Source organism: Danio aesculapii, chromosome 6 (assembly GCF_903798145.1).
Source record: "Danio aesculapii chromosome 6, fDanAes4.1, whole genome shotgun sequence".
Lineage (NCBI taxonomy): Eukaryota > Metazoa > Chordata > Actinopteri > Cypriniformes > Danionidae > Danio > Danio aesculapii.
Genome location: NC_079440.1, coordinates 24,724,340 through 24,742,999, shown reverse-complemented (window position 1 = coordinate 24,742,999; position 18,660 = coordinate 24,724,340). Strand labels below are relative to the sequence as shown.

The window sequence follows — 18,660 nt, the reverse complement described above, 5'->3', positions numbered from 1 at the left end:
CAGTAATATGGAACAACAAATCTATAACCTTTAAAAAATAAATCCTTATTTAATAGAAATTGGTACAATAATGATATTATATTGGTGAGACAGTTATTCAAAAGTAATGGACAACTTTTTAATTATTGTGAAATTCTCAATTATTACAAGATCCACCAAACTGCTAAAGAATTTGCAATAGTATTTGATACAATTCCTAATGGACTTGTTCAGCTCTTATCCGGTAGTTTATCCTCTGAATCAAATCTTTTATATACGAATCACTTAAGTATCAGTGGTGTGAAAATTATAGACAATAAATTTAGGAACTTTTACATTAAAAAGTTATGCAGAACCACATTGTTGCCTAAATGCAAATCCTTTTGGAATTCCCTAGCAACTTGAGTGGAACAACGTTTGGAACTTAGTAAATCCTGTCTCACCAATAAAGTTAAAGAAGTGACAAATAAACTAATTAATTTAATTTATCCAGTGAGACAAGTTGATAAAACGTTTTTTAAAGACATGAAATCTCTGTGCACTTTTTTTGTGAATTAGAGCTGGATAAATCACCTGTTTTTTGAATGCACATATACCCAAATGTTTTGGTTTGATGTTGAATATCTTATATTTAAACTTACAAAATTAAAAATTCAGTTTTCTTGTTAAAATATTTTTGATATACAATAATAATAATAATAAATATTTGGAGCAAAATTTGTTGATTAATTTAATGATTATATAAAGGAAGTAGGGGATAACGGGGCAATGTGAGACATCGGGTAATGTGAGACACCCCCTGTATCTAGGCAATGGATTTTATATATCACTCTATAACAATTTTGTTTTCGAGCCCCTTCCATTTCCCCTCTACCATGAAGGACAGAAATTCCTAATGCTCTGGAAAGCATGTTTTTTTTTTTTCACAAAAATATGTTTTTTGCATGTAAAAGTTATTTTTTGGGCATCAACTTAATCAACTGTTGTGCCAAAGCAAATTGATTCCAGGAGAAAAACTTACATCATACATGTTGATGAACCATGTGATGATGCTAGCTGAGGATTAGCCTGAATTGCTAAAAATGATATTTTTTTTCTAAAATATGTCAGCGGGGTAAAGTGAGACATAAAGCTTAAGTTAAATTTAGTCTACCAGACTGTAGGACTTGTGAATGAGGCCTTCATATTAACAGTGACACCATGCAACATCACTTCTGGATTTAGGTGCACTGGAATTTTTCCCATATAATCGAGAAATTTTCCTTGATAAAGCATTTGCACTATTCATGGTGTCAAAATGGCCAAATTCTGAGCACCAGCCTGCCACTACAGAAGATTTGGATGATCTATCCCCTGCAGATGATCCACCTGTAGATAGTTCATTCACTGATGCTAATCCTTTGATTGCATATAGTCTACATGGATGTGCCATGTGTTTCCAGCCAACCTGGATATGTGTCTCCTCATGAAATGCTACCATTCTCAAATGTCGTCCCAGAAAACAATCCAAACGAAACCGCATGACAATTGAAAAGGCCTATAAAGAAAGACAAAAAAACTAGCAGGGAAAAAGATAAAGAATAGCCAATAAAAGGAAAAATCGAAAAAAGAAAGCAACCCAAAAGGAAATCATAGTTAGCAGCTCTGAGAAAAGTGATGTGCCTGTCTCAGTCGATAATGTGTCTGACGAAGAGAGCTCTAAGAATGAGAGTAGGGGTCCAAGAAACACAGATCGGTCTGTGGGAGACTTTGTCATAGTTAACTTTGCAACAAAAAACACAAGCGTTTATTATACTGGCATGGTTAAGAAAGTTGAGGATGACGAGATACACACGTCATGATTTTGCCAAGTACAATCTGATCCTAAACATCCATGTTTATCCTGGAACATCATTTTGTTGGAAAATGTAATCCATACCTATTCCCTGCCCCTTAACCCAGCCATAACTGTAAATTACTGCCAAAATCAGAGGGGAATAATAGTTGGATAACAATCAAGTAGAAGCGCATAAACCTAACCATAAGCCTTAACTGAACATAAACGGTAAACGTATCCCTAATTCTGATTGGCTGATTGGAATGTTGTTCAAGGATCAACATAGATGCTAATCCAGGAACATGTGGGTGAAATTAGGTTGGCGACAAGGTACATGCACAATTTTTAAGAAGAATCCAGGGAAACACAAAAGAGTAGGAGTTGTAGAGTATGACAGTAGGCTGATGTTCTAATCCAGGTGGGTCTAGTCCTGTGTTTTGCGTCCCAAGCTAATTCTGATTGTCCTTTTCTCTGACCCCCATATACTATAGCTGGCTCTAAGGGTCTTGTGTTCTGACCCCCAGATTGTCTTCTAATCTAACTGCTTCTATCTGTCATTAGAATGTAAATTCAAATAGTTTGAAGTAGATTGTTGTATTTGCTTTTGTTCAGAGTTACTTTCAAGTGTTTAGAAAAACAAATGTGCTTAATTGACCAATCCCCAATCCATAATTGACTAGTCAGACATTAGTTCTGAAATGTGTGGTTGTCAAGCTAGCTGTCAGGATTCAGACTCTTACAACATGCGTTGTTATGGTAGTTTTAATGTGGGAAAAGTAAGTGGATCAGTTTACCCCCGGCTGGTTCACTTTACCCCTTTGATTTTTTTGGTCTGTCTCAGTTTACCCCGAAGATGGGGTAAAGTGAGACACAAGACAACTTTTTAAAAACAATCATATTTTCACTTTTTCCTTTATCCTAAATACAGTCAGATAAATTCTATTGCTAGAAAACATTCTGAATTAATGAGAAATGTGTAAATTTTACCGATATATAATTTTAGCTCGCTTACAGGGGAGCAAATGTAAAAAGTGTCTCACTTTACCCCACTCTCCCCCCATGTACACAAACAAAAATGGTCCAAAGATATATTGGAACATAAACATTTAAGTAAACATTTATTTGTTTAAAATTGATCTTAAGCGCTATATTGAAACCCTACAAGACATTAAAAATGAAATAGCTATACGAATGTATGCAATTTTGAAATCATTTTCTTATTTAAGTTTTTTAAATTTATATATCCCCTGTAATTTTATTTAATTAATTTATTTTTGATATTCTCTACTGATTTGTTCTTTTGATATGAAAAAAAATGTATACATTGTATTCCTCATTTTTTGTATGCTATTGTTCGTGTTATGCAATAAAACATTTTTTAAAGTTTGCTGCATTGGAAAGTTCAAGCTTGGTGAACTCTGACCTGCGAAATCAAACCATGACCTCTCTTGACAGGAATTTAAAACATGGACCAATCGCTCGCTTTTTTAAATGTCTAATCATCTTGTTTAGTCCCGCCCCCTTTTTGCAGTGCTGTACAACTGAGTTGTGTATGCTTAAACTCTAGTGTGACCCCAGCATTATTCATATGTTGCCATTTTGTTTAGCAAAAGTGGTTTAAAGTTGTGACTCAATTGTGAAATTGTGACTTATTTGCTCACCCTCCATTTGACGGTTGGGCTTAAGGTGGGATTTTGGAGCACACATGCTTTTAAAAAATCATACATTTCCATACAATTGACATTCTATCAGTTTGTAAAAACTAGGCAAATTAGGCACTTTTCTTACCATACATAATTAGGCACTTTTCTTACTATACATAAAATAATGATGTTTCCTTGTGAGATCGGGCTGAAATGGCACACACCAGCTTGAGGTTTTATGAAGCAAAATAATCTTGGAAAGAACTGAACATTATTTGCTTACAGTCCACAGCCCCTGTAAATGGCCTACATGCATGGCAGCCTGGAGCACATTTTATGAATCACAAAGAATGTGGATTCAGTTCAAAATTGTGCTTAATGTTCTGCTGAAAAAGGGGAATTTTTTTTTTTTTTTTGCATGGCTTGTCTTGAGCAATTAAAACAATTAGGGTCATACTGTATGCAGGCTAATCTGTATGCTACGTTCCTAGACAAAGTTAACAATGAGGCATAAATAAATTAGAAATATTTTCTAAGTAGGACTGCTTCGCTGCGTTTGTTTGGAGTTCGCTGCGTTTGTTTGGAGTTTAGATTCGCAATTTACATTTTTATCTTAAAATACTTCCTCATTCACTAAATATTTATCTCTCCTACTTGGGGTGAACAATCTCCTAACACACTCATACAAACAAATCTACTTTTAAACGTTCTGTTTCTCGAGCATCCGCTTGGTGTTTGTAGCTTTAGCCTGCTAGCACCGCTGGTCAGCTAAAGCTACCAACCCCTTTCACACATTTATTTTCTCACTTTCTGGCTTTGCTCTTCACCTTGTACAATGTCGCTTGCGTGTCTGTCCTTGAGTGCAGGAGAGGCATCGATGGAGGCGCTGGAGCTGGAGCTGGAAGCGGTGGAGTCCCAGATTCGCTCGCTGGAGACGAAGCGAGAGGGCATCAGGGCTCTGCTCTTAACCCGTACTCGCTCGTCTGAGGTAAGTGTCCGATACAACGACAATCTCCCAGTTTCTTCAACCCCGCGTGTTTCTCTGTCCAGGCCCAGCGCACCGAGGACGCGGTGCACCCAGGCGTCGTTCACGCCGACTCCCGGCTACCACGGCCCCTGGGTGCAACCGCGTAAGGTGCTTGCCAGGTCCCGGGGCAGAACGTCTCCTCCTCCGGTGTTCGAGATCCCCACGGAGAACCGCTTCGCCCCTCTCCGCGAGACGGGTCGCGATGTTGCCATCATTGGCGACTCAATCGTCCGCCACGTCCGCTCCACTTCCTCCAAAGGTAACAAAGTACGCACTTTCTGCTTCCCTGGTGCCCGAGTTAAGAATATTTCTGCACAGATACCTACTATCCTGAGCGCTGCCGAGAGCCTCGGTGCCGCCGTCCTCCACGTGGGGACGAACGACACCGGGCTCCGGCAGACGGAGATCCTGAAGAAGGACTTCAGGAGCCTGATCGAGACGGTTCGACGCACTTCGCCCGCCACGCAGATCATCGTTTCTGGACCGCTTCCTACCTACCGCCGAGGAAATGAAAGGTTCAGTAGACTTTTTGCTCTGAATGAATGGCTATTAACATGGTGTGAAGAACAGAAATTGCTCTTTGCCAATAACTGGAATCTTTTCTGGGAGCGTCCTAGGCTTTTCCGCGCTGACGGGCTGCACCCCAGTCGAGCTGGAGCTGAACTCCTGTCGGACAACATCACCAGAATACTTCGCTCTATCTGACTAGTAAGTAAAAATTCACAAAACTCACAATTTAGCCACACAGACTCCTATTCGTCCCACAAAAATAACAGTAATGCATACCTAACTAACCACATAGAGACTGTGTCTGTTCCTCGTATTATTAGATCAAGAAACAAACGTACTGTGTGCTCCAAAAATAATCTATTAAGAATTAAACCAGAAAAAACACGAAAAAGTGAAAATACAAATTTCATGAAGCTTGGTCTCCTAAACATCAGGTCACTAGCACCTAAAGCACTTATCATAAATGAAATAATAACAGATAACAATCTTAATGCACTCTGTCTCACTGAAACCTGGCTGAAACAAAATGACTATATTAGTTTAAATGAGGCAACTCCTCCAGGATTCTTATATAAACATGAGGCTCGTCAAACTGGTCGTGGTGGTGGAGTTGCGTCAATCTTTAGTGATATTCTTAATGTTAATCAGAGAAACGGACTTATGTTTAGCTCCTTTGAAGTACTAGCGCTTAATGTTGTCCTTCCAAACACTATGCAAAAACCTATGTTATCTCTCGCTCTAATCACCATATATAGACCTCCAGGACCCTATGTCAATTTTCTAAAAGAGTTTTCTGATTTTATCTCTGACTTACTAGTTAAAACTGATAAAATACTAATTGTAGGAGACTTTAACATCCACATAGATGACGCTAACGACACGTTAGGGCTCGCGTTTACGGACTTGCTGGTCTCACTAGGAATAAAGCAAAATGTTATTGGTCCAACTCATCGCCTAAAGCATACACTAGATCTAATTCTGTCTTATGGAATTGAGGTCACTGATGTAGACATTATACCACAAAGTGATGATATTACAGACCACTACCTCTTACTATATAAGCTGTGTTTACCTGAAATTAGCAGATCCGCTCCGATATATCGTCCTAGTAGAACTATTGTTCCATCCACTAAAGATGAATTTATAAATAACTTACCTGATCTTTCTCTACTTCGAAATGCACCCGCAAACGCAAATGACCTTGATGTAGTAACCAGCAGTATGGATGCCATCTTTACTAGCACTTTAAATACTGTGGCACCCATCAAACTAAAAAAGACTAGAGAGAATAAAACTACACCGTGGTATAATAGTCATACCCGCGCTCTCAAAACAGCAACCCGTGCCCTGGAACGTAAATGGAAAAAAACTAATTTAGAAGTCTTTAGAATTGCATACAAAGACAGTATGTCCAGCTATAGGAGGGCTTTAAAATCTGCCAGGGCTGAGCACCTCCGCAAACTGATAGAAAATAATCAAAACAATCCTAGATTCTTATTTAACACCATCGCTAAATTAACAAATAATCGGTCATCTTTGGAACAAAACGTTCCACCGCAAATTAGTAGTGATGACTTCATGAATTTTTTCAGTGATAAAATAGAAGGCTTTAGACAGAAAATAGGAGATATTAAACTTTCTGCACCGCCTTATACTTCAGATCCAGTAAACACGCCTCTGAATCTAAATAACCTACAGTGCTTTAAAATCATAGAACAGGAAGAGCTAGACAAAATCATAAATAGCTCTAAATCAGCTACGTGTATATTGGACCCAATTCCAACAAAGTTACTGAAAGAATTGCTACCTGTTATAGGAGAACCTCTTCTTAACATTATCAACTCTTCTTTATCTTTAGGCCATGTTCCAAATCCCTACAAGTTAGCTGTTATTAAACCTATTATTAAGAAACCACAACTGGAACCCAGCAACTTAGCTAATTATAGGCCTATTTCAAACCTTCCATTTATATCTAAAATACTAGAAAAAGTTGTTTCTGCTCAATTATGCTCCTTTCTGCAGACCAACAATGTTTTTGAAGTGTTTCAGTCAGGTTTCAGAGCTCATCACAGTACAGAAACTGCATTAGTGAAAATAACCAACGATTTACTCTTAGCTGCTGACCAAGGGTGCATCTCGCTATTAGTTCTACTCGATCTTAGTGCGGCATTTGACACCATTGACCATGGTATCCTTATTAATCGCTTAAAGTCTACAGGTGTCCAAGGACATGCCCTACAATGGTTTAAGTCATACTTATCTGACCGTTACCAGTTTGTAAATATAAATGGACAGCCTTCACAAATCAGCCCAGTAAAATACGGGGTGCCTCAAGGATCAGTTTTAGGCCCTTTACTGTTTACAATATACATGCTACCCCTGGGAGACATTATTAGAAGACATGGGATCAGCTTTCACTGCTATGCAGATGATACTCAATTATATATTTCAACTAAACCTGACGAGACGTCTAATCTGTCCAAGCTAACTGAGTGTATTAAAGATGTTAAAGACTGGATGACCAACAATTATCTTCTCTTAAACTCAGACAAAACAGAATTATTACTTATTGGGCCTAAATCCTGTACACAGCAGATCTCACAACTCGATCTACAATTAGAGGGATACAAAGTTAGCGTTAGTTCTACTATAAAAGATCTGGGTGTCATATTAGACAGCAATTTAACTTTTAAAAATCATATTTCCCATGTCACAAAAACTGCTTTCTTTCATCTGAGAAATATAGCTAAGTTACGAAGTATGCTATCCATCTCAGATGCAGAAAAGCTAGTCCATGCTTTTATGACTTCTAGGCTGGACTACTGTAATGCTCTGTTTGCTGGCTGCCCAGCATCCTCTATTAACAAACTTCAATTAGTACAAAATGCAGCTGCCAGAGTTCTAACCAGGTCTAGAAAATTTGATCACATCACCCCAATTTTATCCTCCTTACACTGGCTGCCTGTTAAGTTTCGTATTGAATTTAAAATATTGCTTCTTACATATAAAGCTCTAAATAATCTAGCTCCTGCTTATCTAACCAATCTTCTGTCTCGCTACAATCCAACTCGCTCTTTAAGATCTCAAAACTCAGGACTTCTGGTAGTACCTAGAATAGCAAAGTCGAGTAAAGGAGGTCGAGCCTTCTCATTTATAGCTCCTAAACTCTGGAATAGCCTTCCTGATAACGTCCGAGGCTCAGACACACTCTCCCAATTCAAAACTAGATTAAAGACCTATCTGTTCAGTAAAGCATACACTTAGTGCACCACTTACGGGGCTTCCACACAGGTTATGCATCTTGCTGATATACACTGTGAACATCAGCTACGCTAATTATTTTCTTTATTCTCCATTTCCACCTGGGGATACTCTTCCCGAGGCCCTCAGACTATGCAGAGTCACTGATTCGATCCAAGACCAACGACGAGATGATCCCAAGGTTTCCATATCCTGGACCTGGCCGAATCCTGAACAACTACTGCGATGGTCATGGAAGAGTGGAGAACATGAGACTGTTTCCTATGACGCTCCAGAGACAGACGAGTCTTCGCTGAGGCCAGCTTCCAGCCTCCGCCACTGAGACTGCAGCTCTGCACAAGACGTTTGGCCAGCGGAGAAATTAAAATGGTCGTGCCCAACTGAGCCTGGTTTCTCTCAAGGTTTTTTTTCTTCACTTCCGCCTTTAGTGAAGTTTTTTTTCCCTCTCCGCTGTCGCCACTGGCTTGCATGGTTCAGGATCTGTAGAGCCGCGCATCGTTGGATTTGCTCTTCAGTGTTTGGACTCTCAATAGTGATTATTAAACCACACTGAACTGAGCTAAACTGAACTGAACTTAAACACTACAAACTTAACTACACTGTTCCTATTTACTGTGACCTTTTATGTGAAGCTGCTTTGACACAATCTACATTGTATAAGCGCTATACAAATAAAGGTGAATTGAATTGAATTGAATAGGACTGCAATGTTTCAGCATGGCAGCATGGCGGTGATTGCCTAAGGTATCGACTTGCACCTTCAGCAGCTGACAGTTTAACAAATGAGCTCAAACTTCTGTTACTAATTGGAAATTATGACTTCAGAACTAGAAATGATGCAATGCTGAGTTGCTTCACTGGGTAATTTACATGTGTGTTCATGACCTAATTATGCCCTACAAGCCAGCAATGAATGTGCTAATGTAAATGCTATGTTTCAAGTCATAAACTAATCATCATTGTTACCTTATGCCAGTTTCACCTAGCATGTAAACAGTGTTGGGTTTATTGAGTAACAAATTAACCAGCTACTGTAGTTAAATTACAATACTTATCCATTGAAAAAAAGTAAAATAAGCAATTACCTGTTCGTGTTACATACAGATGCTTACAGTTAGGTCCATAAATATTGTAACATCGACACAATTCTAACATTTTTGGCTCTATACACCAACACAATGGATTTGTGAAATATATATTCAGAAAAATATTGGAAGGTGGTAACCACTGACACACAAAGTTAAAAAAACAAATACTATGGAAGTCAGTGTTTTTTTTTCAAATATCTACTTTTGTGTTCTTTAGTGAAGAAATACATTTTGTAACATGTGAAGGATTACAAATTTACAGATATTTCCATTTTTTTTTTGGTTGAAATGTTCCTTTAAACATGCAATTGCCTGACAAATGTAAACTTCTTTAGTTGAAAATTAGAATCATTATGCAAATGTGTATTTTTATAAAAATTGAAAAGTGCATCTGTGATATGATGCAGAAAAAACATTCTAACGCTGAATTTTAGTGCATCCAAACAAATCAAATATTTAGCAGAAAAGGACATAAACAGAAAACTAAGACGTGGCTGCTTCACAGGGAAAAGCAAAACTGTTTGACAATGAATGACAGAGTAGGCCTCAAGCTTATTTCCCACATGAAGCTCCAATTTATGGCTATTCCCCAAAGGGAGCACATAAGCACATCAGGTCCCCACACACAGTGGCCAGGTCTGCCTTGTTTTCACATGGCACACTTGTTTCTGCTCTTTTCCTCCAGGGAAAACCAGAGCCCACCTCTTTTCCACAGGCAACACCTGTGCCCTTGTTTCTTCACTGCTAGCATGCGTCTTGTTGGAGGAGCTTTTTTCCCCCTAATTAGTTTTATTTACAAAATATGAAAATATTTATTTGTAGAACTAATTTAGTGGGCAAAGTCAGTTTTCCCTCAGCCTATACTGACTTTGGCTAAAAGACACTTTGTGTAGCTGGATATTATTGTGGTTTCACATCCATGAATGTAATTTTTCACCACATTTAGTGTTATAACCATATCCTCATGAGACCCTGCCCATTGACTTGTGTCCTCTGTAGTGGACATTGTGTTTTCATGAATTTATCTGGAATTTTTTGCGCTACTCTGTCAAGTCAAGTTTTACTGTTCAGAGGATATCCGGGGCTTTCTAGTGATATGTCATTTGATTGGCTGGCATGCTAGGAACTACTTCTTACGCTGCATCCAAAATGGCCGGCATACAAACAAGCACATTTAATGGGAAGGAGAGACGTATGTAAAATTTTGCTTTTTAAATGTTTTTTTTACTATTATTATTACACACACACACACACACATATATATATATATATATATATATATATATATATATATATATATATATATATATATATATATTTGTTTATTAAAGTGTCAGGAACAATTTAGTTTTCAAAGCTGTTTTTTTTTTAGTTTGACTCTCTTTCAGACTAAACTGTTTCAGAAATTTCAATACAAAAGAAAAAATTTGCTTTTGTTTAGTTTTTGTTACATTAATATTGGATTGATATCCCTTTACAGCCATATCCTATACAGTTTTGTTGTCTGAGTTTGGCTGTCGTTTCGAATTGAAATGGTCCTGTGGTCCACTACAGAGGACATGCTGTAAAATTAAAAATAAAAACAAAATGTAAAAACTCTAAATTGTAGCCAAAGGATGTGTGTATAGGAAATCACAGAAAAAAGAAAAAAAAAATTATTTGGGTTTCAGGAGGATATATATATATATATATATATATATAAATGCAATGCATTTGAAATGAAAGAAATATGTGTGCTTTTAACTGCAGATTGTCAGCTTTAATTTGAGGGTATTTACATCCGAATCAGGTGAACGGTGTAGGAATTACAAGTTTGTATATGCGCCTCCCACTTGTTACGTGTCCAAAAGTAATTAGACAGAATAATAATCATAAATCAAACTTTCAATTTTTATTCTTGGTTGCAAATCTTTTGCAGGCAATTACAGCATGAAATCTGGAATGCAAAGACATCACCTGACTCTGGGTTTCATTCCTGGTGGTACTCTGCCAGGCCCCTATAGCAACTTTCTTCAGTGTTGTCTTCTGCAAGAGAAATGCAAGCTCAATCGGATTCAGATCAGGTGATTGACTTGGCCATTGTATAACATTCCACTTCTTTCCTCAAAAACTCTTTAGTTGCTTTTGCAGTAGGCTTTGGGTCATTCTCCATCTGCACTGTGAAGCACCGTCCAATGAGTTCTGAAGTATTTGGCTTAATATGAGCAGAAAATATTGCCTGAAACACTTAAGAATCCATACTGCTGCTTTTTTCAGCAGTCCCACCATCAATAAATACTAGAGAACCAGTTCCATTGACAGCCATACATGCCCACTCCATGTCACTACAACCACCATGCTTCACTGCTTAGGCTCATGAGCAGTTCCTTTCCTTCTCCATACTCTACTTTTCCCATTACTCTGGTACAAGTTGATATTGGTCTTATCTGTCTATAGGATATTGTTCCAGCACTGTAAAAACTTTTTTAGATCTCTAATCTGGCCTTTCTGTTTTTGAGGCTCACCAATGGTTTACATCTTATGGTGAACCCTCTGTATTCACTCTGGTGTAGTCTTCTCTTAATTGTTGACCCTGGCATACATACACCATGGAGATTGTTCTTGATCTGGCCAACTGTTGTGAAGGGTGTTTTCTTCACCAGGGAAATAATTCTTTGGTCATCCATTACAGTTGTTTCCGTGGTCTTCCGGGTCTTTTGGTATTGCTGAGCTCACTGGTGCTCTCTTTCTTTTTTTAGAATGTTCCAAACAGTAACTGATTCCAAATGCAAATAGCACACTTGAAATGAACTCTGGACCTTTTATCTGCTCATTGCAATTGGAATAATGAAGAAATAACACACACCTGGCCATGGAACAGCTTTGAAGCCAATTGTCCAATTACTTTTGGACCCTTAACAAGTGGGAGTCACATTTGCAAACTGTTGTAATTCCTACACGTTAACCTGATTTGGAGTCTGCAGTTAAAGCACATCTTGTTCGTGTCATTTCAAATCCATTGTGTTGGTGTATACTATTATATTATATGTATATACTATTATTATATTTACTCTATTAAACATTCAGTAAAATATGCACCTTCTCTTTGAATATACCAAGTGTGTTACAATAGAATATTACTATTGTTGTTATTTTAATGGCATTCATTGCCATCATTGCATATAATTCACTTACAAATTTATATAAATGATTAATAAATGTTACAAATGAAGATATCCAAAACACTAGATCAATATTATGCATTTATGTACTTATGTACTAACATTATCCCAAATGTTTCAAAGAATGTTTAAATCCAGAGAAACCTCATTTGTTGCTTCAAACTACCTTGATAAAATTCTTTGAAAACTTTAGCCATGAAGATTATTTCTGCAGGAGTGCCATGGGATGAAGTGAAGATGACAGCTCTCGCGCGTCTTTAAACTGCACTTTTGTTTTTTGTGAATATTTGCCCTCTAGTGGCGAAAATTACACATTGTGCATTTAAGTGTTTACAAATTCTGTATCAAGTTTTCTGAAAACATTATTGTCACATAAAACAGTTGATTTGGAATGGAGTGTAAGGGTTTTCTATTCCACAGAAAGACTATAAGATTGTAGATTCACATCAATATGCAAACATAAAAGAAAGTGCAAGTCAGTGAGTTTCTGCTATCATTTATTTGCTTATAAAATCAAAATGGCGCAGTGCTGGTTCTACTGTTAGATGCAGTTTTTAGGAAGAGATACAAAAAAAGTGTACAATATCGAAACATCACTTTGTTTTATCATACAGGAGGATCAAAATAATGACATTCTCAAATATATATATACAAAAAAGAAGAACAATACTTTCCACTATAAGACACCACTACCTGATAGAGAAGTAGAGGGGTTTAGGACCCCTGTGTTTTGTGTTATAGAGAGTAGGAAAACTCATGATACAAATGGCTGACAACCCAGAGCTCAGTCTCAGAAAAACATGGCACATCTTTTGTTGCAAAATGGTATGTCGAAAGGCACCACACAATACAATTTACAGATATTTTGCAACACACTTTTAAACACTGTCACCAAGAAACCTTAAGGCGAATATCATGTGCAAACTTGAGAAAAAAAAACTGATTAAACACACTACTCCCTATTCAACCCCTCCAATTAAAATGTGCTTTTGTTCTTTTCCTCTTCCCCGAAGGTTGAATCATCCCTATATCTTAGATGAATCAAATTCAAAATGATGATTGCATTAAACATTACATTGGTTTATGTTCACAGGCATTTCTCTGGTCCCCTCTGTAGACGATCTCTAGAGGGAGAAGGACCCCATTATAAGTTCCTGTAGTTTTTCCGGCCTTCTCCCTCCTTGATGAAAGTCCATATGAGTTTATTGACGATGTCGGGCTGGTCTTGCTGAAGCCAGTGACTAGCTCCAGAGATGATGTTCAGGCGGAAAAGGTTTCTGATGTACAGACGGCAGGCTTCAGCCATGTCCTGCTCCAGGAAGGCGTCTCTTTCTCCCCATAACAGCAGTACTGGAGACTTCACTTCACTGTGACTCAGGGGGAGGACACTGCAGAATATAAATAAACTAATTACATTGAGAATATGTGCATTAGCTGACATTTTTGTGAAACAGCAAGTACATACTTAAGCATACATATGACTGCAGTTCTCTACATGACAGTATGATGCCAACAACTTTTGTTCTTTTTCACACTAATGATATCAGAGTCAGACTCAACATTATTATCCCATTTAGGGAAACTAAAAATGCAGTAAGGTGCCATAACACAGGCGAAGTTCCACTTACACATTACCAAATTATTACAACAAAACATTAAATACATCATATTTAGATGAATCTCCCTCCCTGGACTTTAATGATCTAATGGCCACCATTATAAAAGAATTTCTAAATCTGTTTGTCCTGCAAATAGGAACTCTAAAATGACGACCTGATGGCAGCAGCTGAAACACAGAATACAATAGGAGATCCAGGGTGCATAAGATACCCAGAGCTCTCTTTAAGACAATAATTATGGTAAAATTACCATTGGACCAGTTCGGTTAAACTGCCACCTTCACAAGGCTACTCAACTTGTTCTTATTTGACAGACTCAGATTACCGTATACAGGCTACAATGCAGAGAGATAAAACAGATTCAATAGATTGTTTATAAAACAGTGTAATCATAAAGGTACAAACTTGAAAAGATCTAAGTTTCTTTTGTTGAACTTTTTTTATAGACAGCCTGGGTGTTAGGTTGGAATGTCAACATGTTGTCGATAACGACCCCTAAATATTTATGTGTGTCAACAATTTTAATGTCCAAACCTTGTTATGCTGGGGGTAAGAGAAGCCTTCCTGTAATCTATCACCATCAGTGGGGGAAATAGTACTGAAAAATCATACTCTAGTAAAAGTACCATTACTTGCCCAAAAGTGTAGTGAAAGTAGAGTAAAGGTATCAGTAAAGGTAAAAATTACTCAAAGTATGAGTAAAAAGTAGCCCTTTCAAAAGTACTTGAGTATTGAGTTTTGTACTGTGAAAAGCTGATGCGTTTACATGCAATATGTTTGTTAGTGTATGTGTAAACGTAACATTCTGTAGTGCATTTAGTGATTTCTTAAGGCCATTTGGCATTTTCAGTCATCATACAGTAGACATCTGTCATCTTCTCATCAGTAACATACAGTCTAAACAGTCTCTGGGTAATTGATTGTAAAGATTTTGGACATCTACTTGGACACTTTTAATGCTTCCTAATGGTTTGCTGCATTTGTGAAGTGCCCATGTTTTGAGGTTGTTCAGTATTATGCAATTTACTTTCTATGTTTGATTTGATTGAACAGGAATCCCAGGAATGATTTTTTTATGCAGCCAATCCACGTAGACAAGAAAAAAATAAAGCAGTAACTGCACGTTGAAGGAATGGAGTAAAAGTACACATACCACTAAAAATGTACTCAAGGGAAAGTAAAAGTACACATTTTAAGAACTATTTAGTAAATTACAATTCTTGAGGAAAACTACTCAATTGCAATAATTTGAGTATTTGTAATTTTATGTTATGACAGTTGACACAACCTTGAACAGATCAACCCAGTGGAACAATACTGAAAGTCAGAAAGAGCACCATTGACTCTGACACACTGTAAACGTCCTACTAAAAAAAAAACAGAATCCATCCACAAATATTAAGATCCAAGTTAAAAAGTTAAATTAGTTTCTCAAGCAGAAAATGTTGCTTCATAGGATTAAAATCAATAAACAATAATCCGGCATGGGTCTTAGGCTTTCCCAGGTGATTAAACAGGTAATTCAACAGTGTAAGATTCCCCTGCTCTGTCTAAATGCAAACTGCAATGGATCAAATGTATCCTTTGACTGCAATAAAATCTCATCTTTAATAATTTTCTCAAAGCACTTCATAACTAATGAAGTAAGGGCAATGGGCATGATATCATTTAGCTCCTGAGGAAACCTAGTTTTAGGCTATAGAAACGATAACAGATTTCTTCCAAATGTCAGGAACCCTTTGTAACATAAGAGACTGTAAAAAAAATGAAATTTTTCAGAACGCTGTTCCGCACAGGTAGCACCCTACCGCCAATATTTTCTGGGCCTTGGCATTTTTAAGTGTTACTTCTCTAAAAGAGGCCTTTGACCTGAGTCATACTAATGACTAAGGATAGTTACAGGGACAAATTATTTACAAATAGTGAATTTTTTTGGTGCAGTTCTTAGCACAACTCTAAATAAATACCACAAAGCAACTTAACAGTGTCTATTATTACTTATCTATCTCCAACTTTTTCCGCTCTATATATAGCTAACAATATGATACATTAAAGATACATATAAAGCAGCTACCGATACACTATGACAGAGCTACCTTTCTGCAGAATTCAGCTCCAACCCTGATCAAACACACCTGAACCAATTAATTAGGACCTGAATTAGCACTTGATAATTACAGACAGGTGTGTTTGGTCATGGTTGCAACTGAAATCTACAGAAGGTAGGTCGCAGGAACAGTGTTTGTGACCCCTGCACTACGATATGATTGACCTGTTACGGTGCAGTATAATCTGATTTCAATTCCATTTCACACAAGATTAGATGCAACATGATACAATGGGGAAAATAATACTTTTTTTGTTTGTTTTACGGTCAGGATAAGCTCAGTACCTTAAACACTGACTAATAAGCTTCAATAATACCTGCTGATTCTCTCTCATTGCCTACTATTTTTGCCATGCAGATCTGGTTTTATGACAGACTTAGCTAAACAATTAGCAGAAGATTACAATCTAAAACCACTCTTTAAAGCAGTTGGATTTACTAAATAAAAGATCAATAAAAATAAAGACAATGCTGTTTACCACATTTGCTATAAGAAACACTCACCAGTTGAGCTTAGAAATGTAAAAGCTTACATTTTGTTTGCCTATTATAATACTAAATTAACTCCCTTCACAGTCACACATCTAAATTAGATGACTGAAAATAACAATTTATTATAAAATATGCTGGAAAGGCTGGGGGGAAAGTGGTGTAAACCTTTAAGCTCCCACTAAGCCAAATAATGAGAAAAAACAAATCTCCTACCATAGCTATGATGATGACACTCAGATCTACTTAGCCTTACTGCCTAATCACCTCAGCCCCATTGACACCCCCTGCCAATGCATTGATGAAATTAACAGTTGGATGTACCAAAACCTTCTTCAGTTAAACAAAGATAAAACTGAAGTTATTGCATTTGGGAACAGAGATGAGGTTCTCAAGGTGAATGCGCACCTTGGCTCTAAGGGACAAACTGCAAAAAATAAGGTCAAGAATCTTGGTGCGATTCTGGAGTCAGATATGAGTAGTCATGTCAAAGCAGTCACCAAATCAACACAATATCATCTCAAAAACATTGCAAAAATTAGATGCTTTGTTTTCAGTGAAGACTTAGAGACACTTGTTCAAGCTTTTATCACCAGCAGGGTGGATTACTGTAATGGGCTTCTCACTGGCCTTCCCAAAAAGACAGACAGACAGACAGACAGACAGACAGACAGACAGACAGACAGACAGACAGTTGCAGCTCATCCAGAACGCTGTGGCCAGGATTCTGACCAGAACCAGAAAATCAGAGCACATCAAACCTGTCCTCAGGTCTTAACACTGGCTCCCAGTTACATTCAGAATAAATTTTAAAGTATTATTACTTGTCTACAAATCACTAAATTGCCTAGGACCTCAATACATTACAGATATGCTCACTGAATACAAACCTACCAGATCACTCAGATCTTTAGGATCATATAAACTAGAAAGTCCAAGAGTTCAGTCAAAGCAGGGTGAATCGGTCTTCAGCTATTGCGCCCACCACTGCTGGAATCAGTTTCCAGAAATTATCAGATGTGCTCCAACATTAGGCACATCCAAATCAAGACTGAAAACACATCTGTTTAGCTGTGCCTTTACTGTATGAGCACTGTGCTACGTCCAACAGATCACACTATTATGTCAATTTATACAAATCATTAATATAATTTATATTTAAAAATTTTAATTACAAATTGAATGTATTTAATGTAATAGACAACTCCTGAGATCATATCTCTTCAGAAGACTTCTAATAAACAAATAGAACTAACTTGTCTTTATGATCGTCTTGAAGCATAAGTCTTTGGTACATAGTCTTTTAGTGGATGGAGAGAAATCTTTTAAGGTTTTAAAATGTTAAAATGTTTTATAAATACGCATAAAAAAAAGCTCAAAAGCTTGAAATTACAAATTACATTTTTTAATGTAAAAATATATTTCTTCAGTCGCATTATACATTATTTAAAAATGATTGCGTTATACTTTATGCTGCCATAAAAAAGAATTTGCAGTTTTCTGACAGCCCAATAAACCCACCACAAACAAAATACACTTGTTAAATAGAGGTTAGAACATGTATAAGACACACTACTCTCTGATATGGACTTCTGTATTAACAGTTTTTGTAGAAAATGTTATGTCAGCGCCCTCCTACACACACCCACCTGCCCACCTACTCCATCTCTCTCTCTCTCTGTCACACACACACACACACACACACACGCACACGCACACACACACACGCACACACACACGCACACACACACACAGTGAGCTTAGCTCTGTCCTGAGATATAATCAAAGTGTGCTTGAGGAGCAGATGGAGGACTCAGTCATGCATGCACGTCTCACATGCTGCAACCACATGCACCCCGCAAGCAAATTAAAGCCTACATTACAGACTATTAGGATCAACAATTGTTTGGGGTGTATTAAAAATAGACTAAAACACCCATTTGTTTATTAACCACAGAAA

General features: G+C 37.3%; 2 protein-coding genes across 4 annotated transcripts in view; one reads left to right on the top strand and one right to left on the bottom strand.

Annotated features, from left to right (window-relative positions):
• The first annotated feature begins 3,985 nt into the window (after positions 1-3,985).
• On the top strand, positions 3,986-8,904 carry LOC130230677 (uncharacterized). 3 transcript variants are annotated; one of them, XM_056459810.1, is made up of 2 exons: positions 3,986-5,173; positions 8,366-8,904. In XM_056459810.1, exon 1 carries the CDS (start codon positions 4,274-4,276, stop codon positions 5,168-5,170), a length of 897 nt encoding a protein of 298 aa, XP_056315785.1. In that variant the 5' UTR covers positions 3,986-4,273; the 3' UTR covers positions 5,171-5,173; positions 8,366-8,904. The 3 variants fall into 3 exon arrangements, with proteins under 3 accessions (XP_056315785.1, XP_056315784.1, XP_056315786.1); XM_056459809.1 differs by having other exon boundaries at positions 8,358-8,904; XM_056459811.1 differs by lacking the exon at positions 8,366-8,904 and having other exon boundaries at positions 3,986-4,980; positions 5,083-5,743.
• A 4,075-nt stretch (positions 8,905-12,979) lies between these two features.
• ephx4 (epoxide hydrolase 4) overlaps positions 12,980-18,660 on the bottom strand; it is a 29,555-nt gene continuing 23,874 nt past the window's right edge. Inside the window, exon 7 of the mRNA XM_056459035.1 lies at positions 12,980-13,873. Coding sequence (XP_056315010.1) covers positions 13,630-13,873 — 244 coding nt within the window. The 3' untranslated portion in view covers positions 12,980-13,629. The remainder of the gene's footprint in view (positions 13,874-18,660) is intronic.